The following is a 13,130-nucleotide window of genomic DNA, read 5'->3' on the forward strand; positions in this document are numbered from 1 at the left end:
CTCAGCACCTCAACAAGACCCACTGGTAAGGGAGGGGGTGCCTGGGCCACACTCAGGGTATCTGATTGATTGGAGCCTGAGACTCTCCTGAAGGAGGCATACAGGCGTGTGACTGCTGCCATCCCAGCTTTTAATCCGTATGTGCTACAGGATGAGTTGCCCAGCGAGGACTGCTCACCTTGAACCGCATTTGAAGCAACACTGCTCCCTCTCTGCCTGCACTGAGTCCCTCCGTGCTGTCCGCCAGCAGCCTGACCGTTCTTTTCCGCTTCCCAGGTAGGTTTTGTGGCGACAAAGTCCCGGAGCCGCTCATCTCCACAGACAGCCGGCTCTGGGTGGAATTCCGAAGCAGCAGTAACATCCTGGGCAAGGGCTTCTTCGCGGTGTATGAAGGTTTGTTCGTGACGAGAGAAGCCGCCGGCGTGGCTCCTGGTGTGCCTCAGTCCTTCACGTGCAGCCGGTGTCCCTTCCCACCCTTGCACGTGTGGCGGCTGCCCGAGCCCTGAGGGTGGGGCAGCACCGGCCCCTTCTCCCACCTTATGGAAGCTGCGAGGCTAGCTGGGCTCCCTTCAGGACAGGCGCCACCTACCTGTCACCACCCTGCTGAGCCCTCATTCCACTCCAGCGGGGATGGCGTTGGGGGTTACAGAACACTGTGGAAATGAAAGCAGCCTCTGAATAGCTGTGTGAGCCTGAGCAAAGACTCCAAACCTCTCTGAGTTTCATTTGTGAAAAGAGGACTTTGGACAATGTCAAGGAATTTCCAGCTACATTTCTTGGAAGGGCCTCTGAGGCCACCATGGTGGTTGAGTTGAGGGAACCAATAGGTCTGGGCTCTAGGCAGCTGCCACCAGGGCAATTCTGCTTCTGTTTGTTCCACATATTGGGTTTCTCTGGCTAGTTACCCCTGTGCCCGCCCTCCACCCAAAGGAAAACACTAGATAGTTATTAAGGCCCCTTAGGGACTTAAATTGTCATTTTGGAGAGGCCAAAGTTTTGTTTTTATAAAGGAAATAACGTGCGTGTGCGTGTGTACACATCACTCTGTACCAGAGGGCTCCACCCTCTGCATCAGAATCACTGGGGGATCTCAAACCCCCGGTGATCTCCCAGACACACTTGATCAGAACTTCTTGGGATGTGGCCCTGGCTCCCACAGCTTGAAAAATCTCCCAGGTGATTTTGATGCACAGCAAAGGTAGAGAACTACTGCTCTACACAGTTATTTTCTTTATATGAGAAAAATTCAGAGTTGCAAACACATGAGATTATGCCTTTCTGGAGGCACAGTCTTGGTTGAATGGAAATGAAAATGTTGGCAAGTGGAGCCACCTAGTGGTGTACTTCCTTAGTAAGCTCTGACCAGGGACCCCCCCTTTCCTCCTGGCTCTTTTTCTAAAGCTACCTGTGGGGGAGACATTAACAAAGATGCCGGTCAGATTCAATCTCCAAACTACCCGGATGACTACAGACCTTCCAAGGAATGTGTCTGGAGGATTACGGTTTCGGAGGGATTTCACGTGGGGCTTACCTTCCAAGCTTTTGAGGTGAGTACTGCTGATCTTAGACCCTGTGCTCTATAAGGATACGTTTCCATTCTTTGGTTGAAAACAGGAACCTAAGAGGCCATTTCAAGTCCATGATGCATTTTGCCAGGACATCTGGTATCAGAGCCTCTGCAGGCTTTGAAATCACATCTGCCTCCTCGCTGAAGGCTGCTGGAGAGGGTGGGGGAATAATTGAAGCAGAAGTCTAGAATGGGATCCCAGGGCGTTTTGTTGAATCTTTCTTCCCTGTTTACCATGACTTAATCTCTTTGCAGCTTGATTCATCCTTGACTTGCGCAAGTAGGAGACAGCTTGGAAAAGCCCAGGACACGTTTGGGTCCTTTTGTCTCTTAGTTAGATTTTCAAGAGTGATATTTAGGTTCCTTTCTTAAATTGAAAACCTTAAGGCCAAGCTGCTATCTTTCACGTTGTCTCCGTTTCTCCATTTAGATCGAAAGACATGACAGTTGTGCATACGACTACCTGCAGATCCGCGACGGCCCTGCGGAAGAGAGCGCCCTGATTGGCCACTTTTGTGGCTATGAAAAGCCAGAGGATGTAAAGTCCAGCTCCAACAGAATGTGGATGAAGTTTGTGTCTGATGGCTCTATCAATAAAGCAGGCTTTGCAGCCAATTTTTTCAAGGGTATGAATTAGCAGTTGTTTCCATTTTAGTCACAGGATGAGGTATTGCCCCCCTGGCCTAAGAATCACAAAACCCATAGGGAACCTTAGCACCAAACAAGGCTTCCTGCAGTGAGGAGGCAGCAAGCCGTTTCAGAGCTGTGCGTAGATTCCCCAGCGGAGTTCACGACTGGCTCGGGTACAGGCTCAGCCTTGGCTTCTTTCTTTGTGGCAGAAAGTTGTGCTGCTGCACTTGGAAATTAGGTTTATAAGTTTCCAAGGTCAACTTCATGAACCTTAGTGAAACTGAGCATTGATAACAATACATATTTGTGTAGTCACTATCATTAATTGAGCACCTACTGTGTGCCAGGAACGGTGCAAGGTACTTGACTTACACTATGTCATTTAATTCCCAAAATAAACCTCTGAGTTGGGTTTAGATCATGCTTGATCAGGGCTGAGAAGGGCTGCTCAGGGTCACTCAGACAGTTAAGTGGCAGATCAAGAATCTAAACACAGTCTGACTCCTAAGCTCAAGCTCTTTCTAGAACATTGCCTTGCATGCCCTGATGTGGGCCAGAGAGGCAGCCCAGGTCTTCAGCTCCTGAAGCATCAGCTCCCAGTCTACAAGCCTACCCTCAAGTGGGGAGAGCTGGGCAGGGGGCAGGGGGAGACTGAGAAGGTGTGGCGCTCACAGGAAGCAAACCTCCGTGCCGCCTTAGGGACTGACTGCTCTGTAAGATCTTGATAAAATCAGACGCAGAATGGTGTGGGAAGACCAGCATTCCTGGCCCCAGCAGAGCGAGCTTCCTAAGACTCTTTTGAATAGATAGGTTTTCCTTCTCTGCTCTCAGAGCCCTGGAATTCCTCAGACCACATGCTAAGCGGAAATATTGGCTATTCCCCAATGCATTGTGACTGAGCGCCCACCAGCACACCAGCAGCCACTGAATGGAGATATCCAATCTGCAACTGGTGGTCCCCGATCAGTGACCCCTTCCTCCTTCCTCTCCTAGGGCTCCTGGCTGTGCTAACCCAGAAATCCTGGTCCCTTCCTTACTCTGTCTCCCCATCTGCCCCCTGTTTATCCCCTTCTCCCAGGTTTTAGGTGAGCAGATGGTGTCAGAAGAACCCACTTCAAGCTGTGTGACCCTGAGCAAGCATCCCTTTTTCCTTACTGAAGCCGCTGTTTTCCTCTCTGTAAAACAGGAAGAAGGAAATCTGCCCATTTTACCCAGCCAGCTGTGAAGCCCCAATGAAATGATGGCTGTGGAGGCACTTCATAAGCTGAAAAGTACCACACAAGTGTGTGGGATTTTTTTTTTTTTTTTCTGCTTTGAGCCATCTGGGGACAGCAAACCCAAACAGAAACAGAGCAGAATCCTAATGCTCTGAATAATTGGAGACAAAGTTTAATTCCTTCCCAAGCAAAAACAAACAAAAAAACAAAAAACCAAGCCATATCAAGTGTATTTCAAATGCACTTCGCCTAGTGGTTGTAGTGGGAAGAAGGACATGGGAGTCTTGGTAGAGATGCCTTAGTAGAGATGCCTTAGTAGAAGTAGAGATGCATAGCCCTCGCCTCACCCTAGCCCAGACTGCACCTGCTGGGTGTCTCTCAGCCTGGGGAGACCCCCGTCTGACTTAGTGGCCTCACTAAGCCACTAAGTCTTAGTGGTTGGGTCGCCTACAGCAAGTTATGAAACCTCTCTGAGCCCCAATCTCTCTACCTGTAGAAACAACACTACCAGGTTATCGCAGAGTTATTGTCAGGAGAAAATGAAATAGCATTAAGTGAACACACATGGTGTCATGTTTAGTCCCATTAATTTTTTTTGCTAAGGAAGGAATCTCTGAAGTGGTTATTTTTCTCTCTGGAAAAAATAATGTGACAACTTCTTCTTGCAGTTGCCGTGTGTCACTTTCTTATCGCTGCTGTAACAAATGACCACAAATGTGGTGGCTTAAAACAACACAAACTTATCATCTTACAGTTCTCGAGGTCAGATTCCCTTGCCTTTTCCAGCTTGCAGGGGAGGCGCCTGCACTCCTTGGCTGGTGGTGCCCTTCGGTCTTCAAGCAGCAAGGGCAGCTGAGACCTTCTTGGGCTGCATCCCAGACCTCTGCCTCCATCATCACATTTCCTTTTCTGACCCTGACTCTCCTCCTCCCACCTTCAGTTGTAGGGACCCTTGTGGTTACAGTGGGCCCACCCAGATGATCCAGGATAATCTTCCATTTCAAGAACCTGAAATCACATCTAATCACATCTGCAAAGTCCTTTTTGCCACGTAAGGGTAAGGTAACAGATTCCCAGGTTCCAGGACTACGATGTGGACGACTTTGGGAGACCTCATTTTACTTACCACGTCACAAATAATCGTGAGGTTTTATTCTAATTCTGTTTATCCTAATTCTCCTGTCCTTCTCCTTCCCTGACTTCTACCCCCAGGTCCGTAAATTAGGTGTTGGGGCTTCTTTCCAGTAAGAGAACTGGTAACCAGTTGGCACTGGCCCACCCACATCTCATTCCTGGTTCTGCTGACGATCAGCATTGCAATTTTTGAGAGGACCGGCTAAAACTGGAGATTAGGGTTTCCAGATTGAACAAATTTTTAAAAACCGTTTGCCCAGTTAAATTCAATGTTCAGATAAAGAATGATCTTTTAGTATATGTACGTCCCAAATATTGCATACTGTACGAAGAAATAATTGTTCATCTGAAATTCAACTTTAATGGAGTCTTCTGCTTTTTTTGTGGCAACTCTACTGGAGATGCCAGTCAGTGCAGTGGAGAGGGGTGTTTCTCTCTGTAATGCTAAACCGGCTTGTAAGGGACTGAGTCTAGAGCCTTGGCCTGCTCTGACCAACCATGATAACTAGCTCTGTTTTAGTGGTTAGAAAATGCCATCTTCTCCCTCTTCTACCTTTAACATTTATTCAGCAGTCATCAAACTGTGTCTCAGGGGCTGTGGGACAGAGGAGAACATGGTCCTTGTCTTTAACAGCTCAAGGTGACAAAGGAGACCTGTGAGCCAGCGGGCAGTGATATTGTGTGAAGTGTTGACATCGGAGGAGGATCTCACTCAGCATGGGGGTGGGGTCAGCACCCAGCCTAGATATTCAAGGACATGTCAGTTGGCAAACAGCTTTTTAGATGCCTGTAAAGGTGTTGATTGAAGCCCATCTACACTAACTTAGTGCACAGGCCCAGCTTGATATCTTTTTTTATGTCAAGAAGGACTGTAGAGAGCCACACTTAGAAAAGAAGAACTATACAGCATTGACCTTGACCCTGAATCTTAAAAGAGGAGTCAGGTCTGGTGGAAGCCTCTTTGGGACCTATTAAAGGAGAAAGAAAGGACATCTATCGAGCATGCCAGAAGCTGTACCAGCTACCTCACTTTGTCTTCAGAACAACCCCTTGCTTGGCATTATTACCCCCATTGTATTTATTTTATTATTATTATTTTTTAAAGGGTACCTTGCACATAGATTCCAATGTATGGCCCTTCACCATGCTGTCTCTTGCCTCCTTTTTTTTTTTTTTAAATTTAGTTTTATTTATTTATTTTTGGCTGCGTTGGGTCTTCGTTCTTCTGCGCGAGGGATTTCTCCAGTTGCGGCGAGCGGGGGCCACTCTTCATCGCAGTGCGTGGGCCTCTCACTGTCGCGGCCTCTCCCGTTGCGGAGCACAGGCTCCAGACGCGCAGGCTCAGTAGCTGTGGCTCATGGGCTTAGTTTCCGCGGCAAGTGGGATCCTCCCAGACCAGGGCTCGAACCCGTGTCCCCTGCATTGGCAGGCAGACTCTTAACCACTGCGCCACCAGGGAAGCCCCTATTACCCCCATTTTAAAATTGAGGAAATTGAAGTTCTAAGGTGGCCGAGCTAGAAGTAGGCCCTGCATTTGTAGGACTTCATAGCTCACTCTCTTCCTCTACAGAGACCTGAAAGCCACAGGAAAGCAAAGTGAAGGGATTTGAATTTCTGATTTGATTCTGACATTTGTCACCTTTCTGCCATGGGAGTATAGGGAGAAGGGCCCTGGATGTAGCCTCTGCAGTTTGGGGTCTAGCCCTGCCCACACACTTCTTACCAGCTCACTGCTCTCAGGCAGGTCAGTTTTCCTTTCTGAGACTTGATCCTACCTGCTTTGTCCTCAGCCGTATTCACAGTGCCAGACCCACAGTGGGCTCAATAAATTCTTACAGGGCAGTGGATGAATGAATAAGGCTCAGATTCTCATTTGTGGATTGGGCTTCTTGCTCCCTGCTCTGCCTACCTTTCAGGGCTCCCACGCGGATGAATGAGGCCAGAGACCACAGCGCAGAACAGCGCTGTCCAACAGAAATAGGAGGCAAGTCACAAATGCAAGCCATGAATGTAACTTTAAACTTTCCAGCAGCCACCTTACAAAAAAAAGAAGAAGAAGAGAAAGAAAGAGGCAAAATTAGTTTTAATACTATATTTTATTTAATCCAATATATCAAAAATACTGTCATTTTAATATGTAATCAATATACACAATATTAATGAGAGATTTTATGGCTTTTTTTCCCCCACACTAAGTCTTGGAAATCCAGTGTGTTTTACACTCACAGCACATCTGAATTTAGAATAGCTGCATTTCAAGTGTTCAGTAGTCACATGGGATCTAGCACAGGTTAGCCCAGCTCTAGAGCCCCGACACAGCCAGCTCTTTGTCAGCCTTTTTCCAGCAAGGCTGTCAGTAGGATGTCCTGTGGGCGCACAGGGGCCGGTGCGTGTGTCAGGACTTCTCCAGTGAAAGAAAGTGGAAGAGTAACTACAAAGGCCACGCAGAAGAGTTGGACCAGCCAAAGAAGCTCTTGCCTTGGTGCCAGTTGGCAGGAGTCTCTGCCCAGGGCCCAGCTGGCACGTGGCTCTGTCCAGGGTGCCAGTTGGCCTCTGCATCCCTCTCCTGGCGCCAGATGGAAGTCCCTCTCAGAGCCTGCTGGCCGGGCAGCAGGCAAAGCACCTCACATCTCTGCTTACTTCGGGAGATGGCAAGTGCATTTTCGGGTTGACGGGGCCATTTTGTTGCCACACTCCCCATATAAAGAATGGGAGGGTTTCCCACCTTGACCCCCATGCTCCACTGTCCCAGTGCTGATGGCCCACCACGGGATCTGTGATGTGGGGGGCTGGCTCCCTTCAAGGTACTTCAAAAGCTTAGGGATGTGCCTTGCCTTCCCTTTCCTTAACTCTCTCTGAAACAATGTTTGGGATCCTACCTGAGTCATCTCATTATCTAACCTCAGAATGGTTCCTTCTTTCACTGGTACTACTTGGAGAAGGCAAAAAAAAGCCAGAGTCAGCAAAGCTGATCCCTGATTCAGCTTCTTCTCCCACCCCCACGCTCTCCCAGATTTTTCTGGGGTGCTTGGCCTTGGCCACTGTAGCCCAGAGCAAGCATGAGCCTGTGGGCTTGAAGCAGATGATACTTCATTCTAGTGTGGAGGCGATGCAGAGGGCACCCAGGCTCCCCCTGAGAGCAGGGCCCCTGGTTCACTTCCACACCATACACCCGAGCTGGAGCAGGGGTGGAAATGGCCAAACATCCCACTGCTCTTTCTGGAGAGAGCTCAGGTGTAAACGTACACCTTTTACCCATCTTCCTGGGCCAAACACCTTACCCTTCTAGTCTTTGGAGGAAATATACTCCCTTTGCTTTAGGTGCAAGTCCAATCCACAAGCCTCTCTCCCTCCACATGGCTAAGATGGTGCCAGGAGACTTATCAGTGGTCCTCCTTTTCTTGCCTATGACAATCGTGTGTCCTGCCCATAGCATCTTCTGGCATCAGTCTCCCCCAACCGCCCAGCTTGGCCCTTTATTTAACTTGCTCTATGTTGATGGACTCTTTCCATGGTTCCTTTCCGTCCTCCTGCCAGTTTCCTGACTCTGCTTTGCTGCCTTCCTGCCCATCTAGTCTTCCTTCATTGGCCCATCCTTGACACTTTTTCCTTCTTTCTGTTCCTGCCTTGTCTCTCTCTCTCCCCTCCCCAGGCCTCCTCTACTCTTCCCTGATTCAGGGATGCCAGGTAACCTTGTCCTTTTCACTACTCCCATCATTGTGTCTCTCCATCCACTGGAATTTCAAAAGCAACCCTGCTCTTTTCTAGAGCAACAGCTAATGTGTACTGAGTGTCTATATGCTGGGTACTTCACAGGCATCATTTTCCATCACCACAACCCTAAAAGCAGGTATTATTCTCATCTTAAAAGTGGAGGAAGGCTCAGAAAGTTCAAATCACCCAGTTTATTGAAGGAAGATCCCCTGGTGAATCCAGCCCAGGTCTGTCTGGCTCGCTCTAAAGACTGGACTTTTTCTATTCCTCGTTGTTATTGATTCTCCTCCTTTTATACTTTTTAGCAAATGTCAAAGAAAGTACTTTGCCTACTGTACAGTAGTAAATAATTGCAGGATTGTTACTACTTTAGCGAAATTAATACTTATTTGAAGCTATGGACAACTTCAACCCCTTGTCTAGAGCGTGTCTCCTAAACCCAGTCTCCCCTACTGACCAACTTATTTAAGCTTTTGTTGAGCCCAAGAACACATCACTCTTAGAGCCACCAAAGTTTACTCCTCGCTATATGAAATGATGGGATATTTACAAACGGTCCTGCACCCGGCGACGAGCCGCCAGTTTGATGCGTATTTTGTGCATCATGGATCAGGGAGACTGGAAGGAAATGTGTTTATTTGAGTTGGAGTTTATTTGAGTTGGAAAAAGGAGATATGGTGGTTGAAAGGTTTGCATTTTCTGCTGGACCGTTGGGTTGGAAGTTGCAAGGAGTCAGAGTATTTAACAATTCAAATTTCAAAGGGCAAGAAATACCTTTAAAAACAGTAAGATTCCTATCTCTAGGTGTTTTCCAGCAGGGTCTGAAAAGCCACCTACCAGAAATGTTACTAAATGGATCCTTGCAGAGGTGGCAGGACTGGGGATCTTTTCAAGTCTTTACCAACTTGAAAATGTCCTCATTTATTTTATGCATAATGTGAGGTCTCTCGAGATTTCATGAATTCTGTCCTTGCTCTGTTCTTACCTTCCCTGGCGTTAGGAACCAACACTTCCACCCACTCTGCAACCCTTTCTTCTTCCTAGGTTGAGCTTTTGTTGTTGTTGTTTGAAGATGTCTCTGTGTCTAGTTGTCCTTTCATTAGACTCTGCAGCTCTGTTAGGCTACAACCTGCATGCTCTTTAGGGATAAATGTACCACAACTTGGCAACAGAAAACAATGATTTTTTCCTTTCACTTCTGATACTCTTCTTGGAGATGCCCAGTGGACTGGGTTTTTCCTTTCTTTAGCGGTGCATGGGCTGACCTGTCCGGGGAGATTCTCCAATGAGTCCCATGTTCTCCCTCTGGACAGTGTCCTGCTTGCTGCTATTTAATTGCCCCAGACACATCATTGGACACTTGTCGGTGCTGAATCCCATGTAACTCCCCTGCTAACTCAGTCTCTCTGTGGCCTCTTCCTGTAGTTTCTCCTGGAGGCTTCGGCTTACCTAAGAGCCAGCATTTTCTCTAACCTTGAAGATCACCTTTTCAGATTAGTGATAAAAATGCTAAAGCACAGCTTCTGGTTCTATCCCTGGAGAATACTTATACATCTTCATCTAGGAATGTGTCCCTTTGTCCTTACCCTTTGCTTAATGTCCTGAGACGTTCCACATTTATGGGGGATCCCCAATTTTACGGCATTGAAATTGATCGTCTTTGGTATGAAAGCTTTGAGATTTTTTAAGATCACAAATACTGCTGACTGAACCCTGCAAAGAATGAAGTTATACCAGACCCGGTCTCCTCTCAAAGGAGCCCTGCTTCTGGCTAACAAGTTAGTCTTGTGCGTTGTCAAGATCCCACTCGTTGCTGTGGCTGCTGCTGGTTTCTGAGACGTGGACAGGGGACTCCTTGGAAGGTGGTCACCAGGAGTTGCTCTTTTTCTTAGAGGGAATCCCGGGATGTGGGAAGCAATGGGGAACAGACCCGGCAGCTTTGTGATGACTTAACCACGGTCATCTTCCTCCCCAACAGAGGTGGATGAGTGTTCCTGGCCAGATCACGGCGGGTGTGAGCAGCGCTGTGTGAACACTCTGGGCAGCTACAAGTGTGTGTGTGATCCTGGCTATGAGCTGGCCTCTGACAAGAAGGCGTGTGAAGGTTGGTGTTGGACCTGCCAAGCTGGAGTGAGAGGGGATGGGGAGCAAGTCTTAGGAGAAGGGGGGAAGATGAAGATGGGGCAGCTGGTTGGCTGTGAAGTAACAATGGACAGCTGTGGGGATGATCCACCTCCTTCCTGGAGGGAAAACAACTCGATGAAGCCACAAACGTGAGATGACTTTATTGGACTCCACCCCAGCAACTGTGCAGGTGGAACCATGGTTCATTTACTTCTGTGACCGTGTGAAATTCATATGATTATTAAGGTAGCAAATAAAAGCAAAGAATAAGTATGAGCACTTTGGTGTGACTCAACGAATAGCGCATTTCATTCATTCCATTCCTACCTGGCTGGTGGTGTTTTCCTTGCCCACCTGCATGACTCTGCTTGTTCATGGAAGCCAGGGACATTGCATAGGTTGGTGCAAACATTTCTAAATCTCCTTGGTCCAAGTCATGTGAAGTCCCCAGCTATGCCCCTGAGTGAGAGGTAAGCACAAACGCATCGTCTTTTTTTAAAAAGCAGTAAAGACTTGTCCTCCACTCCATCCCTCCAAATCCTCAGTTGAAACAGACTAGAAGAAAGGAGGCTGAATTAATCAGTTCAGATGGTCTATTTGTTGTTGTTGTTATTGTTGTTGTTATTAAAGAACAGCAGGGCTTATTGCTGCTTGGGGGAAACTGCAGTCACTTGGAAATAAAACCAGATGAATCTTGCTTTTTTTCCCCCCCGTGCAGTGGCCTGTGGCGGTTTCATTACCAAGCTGAATGGAACCATCACCAGTCCTGGGTGGCCAAAGGAGTATCCTACAAACAAAAACTGTGTCTGGCAAGTGGTGGCCCCCGCTCAGTACCGGATCTCCCTTCAGTTTGAAGTGTTTGAACTGGAAGGCAATGATGTATGTTTCTGCGCTCCAATTGACTGGGGATCTTGTTGGGATGTGGCTCAGGGCTGAAAACTGGCGAGGGGCTCAGCAGGCGGGGAGGTGGCCTCCTAGGGTCGTGGGGTTGTAGCTGGGTGGAATCTGGGGGGTGTTTGGTGAGGCAGTTTCAGCTGCACACCCTCTGCAGATGGAGGGCTTTGGTCCTCTCGTCACTGATAAATCCAAGGAGAATCAGGACAAGAGAGGAGGAGGTGGGTCTTGGGGGCGGGGGGTGCGAGGTGGTCAGGACAGGTATGTCCCCTGGGGTAGGAATCTGGGGCTTAGCGTCCAGCTGGGAGGCGGTGAGATGCAGCTGGGGACCAGGGTGGCATAAATAGCCCATTCCCTCCCTTGCACGGTGGTCGTGGGATGATCAAGTCAGCCAGCCGAGGCCCAGGCAGAGCCCTACAGCTGGACAGCTAGTCAGGCGTGCCCCCTGTCTGCACCTTGGGCTGGAGGGATCCCAGTAAGAGTCGAGAGGACCCTCCCGCTGGGCCTGACCGAGCTCGACTGCCCACCTGGCAGGGTGCAGCTCTCAGGAAGGCAGCCCTGTCATGCGCCAGGGTCTGCGGCGGGGACTTGAGGGCACCGGGCGGCTCCCCATGGCTGCCCCTTGCAGGTGTGTAAGTACGACTTCGTGGAGGTGCGCAGCGGCCTGTCCCCTGACGCCGGGCTGCACGGCAAGTTCTGTGGCTCCGAGACGCCCGAGGTCATCACCTCGCAGAGCAACAACATGCGCGTGGAGTTCAAGTCCGACAACACGGTCTCCAAACTTGGCTTCAAGGCCCACTTCTTCTCAGGTGTGCGGGTTTGGGGCCAAGACCACAGGCTGAGGGCAACACGGCTTTGTGGGCTCCCAGCCTCGGGGCACCCGCCCGCCCCTCTCTGCCCGCTGCTCCCGCCCTCACACTGTCTCTGCCTCCGTCCGGGTTTTATAGCGTGGTGGCTATGTTATTGCAGGGCTACCAAAACAAGCGACCACAAACCAGGTGGTTCAAAACAACAAAAAATGTTGTCTCTCACAGCTCTGGAGGCCAGAGGTCTGGAACCGAGGTGTGGGCAGGGCTGCACTCCCCCAAAGGGCTTGGGGAGGAGCCTTCCTTGCCTCTTTCTAGCCCGTGGTTCCAGCACTGAAGTGTTGGGTGGTCTTCATCTCTTTATTTTTTACGGGCTCTTCAAGGATTCTTAGTTGTCCTCATAGAATCAGAGGGCAAAACTAAAGCACCAAGTGTTCAGTGACACATTACCCGCAGTGGGCAGAGGGTACAGAGAGGAGGGAGATGTCCCTGACCCTTGAAGTTATCCTGGTGGGAGGGCCGGGGATGGAGGTTGGTCCTCGGTTAACAGCGAAGGAAGCTGGCTTAGGAGAGGGCTGCATACTGTGCCGGCTTGAGCTACAAGATCCATAATGACAACAACAGCTAACATCTGAGTCCATCCATAATAATAAATAAAAACTAACACTGACTCGGGGCTGGACGCTGTTCTAAGTGCTTTCCCTGTACTAATTCGTTTCCTCCTCTCAACAATCCTGTGAGGTAAGGACACCATAACTGACTCCACTTTACAGGTAAGGCAGCTGAGGCACAGAAGTCAAGGGCTCCCCAAGGTCACAACAGCTGGAAGTGGAGGAGCAGGGCTGGCACTGGGCCGCCTGGCCCAAGGCTCGCACGCTTACCTGCTCCACAGGCAGGAGGAGGTGTGGGGCCGTGGAGTAACAGCCCAGGCCTCTGGTCACACAGACTGCTTGCTCACTGAGTAACCTTGGGCACGTTAACGTTCTCAGCGTCAGTTTTCCTACCTGTAAAATGGGAGCATAGGCACCTCCCTCCTAAGGTTGT

At 49.3% G+C, this 13,130-nt stretch overlaps 1 protein-coding gene across 1 annotated transcript in view; it reads left to right on the forward strand.

Moving 5' to 3' along the window:
* The window catches only part of TLL2 (tolloid like 2), a 139,482-nt gene that overhangs the window by 111,927 nt on the left and 14,425 nt on the right, over positions 1–13,130 (forward strand). Inside the window, exons 11-16 of the mRNA XM_082423659.1 lie at positions 277–393; positions 1,402–1,547; positions 1,998–2,193; positions 10,241–10,366; positions 11,105–11,265; positions 11,909–12,089. Of these exons, the coding sequence (XP_082279785.1) occupies positions 277–393; positions 1,402–1,547; positions 1,998–2,193; positions 10,241–10,366; positions 11,105–11,265; positions 11,909–12,089 (927 nt within the window). The remainder of the gene's footprint in view (positions 1–276; positions 394–1,401; positions 1,548–1,997; positions 2,194–10,240; positions 10,367–11,104; positions 11,266–11,908; positions 12,090–13,130) is intronic.

This window comes from Balaenoptera physalus (assembly GCF_965194825.1).
Source record: "Balaenoptera physalus genome assembly, chromosome: 14".
Lineage (NCBI taxonomy): Eukaryota > Metazoa > Chordata > Mammalia > Artiodactyla > Balaenopteridae > Balaenoptera > Balaenoptera physalus.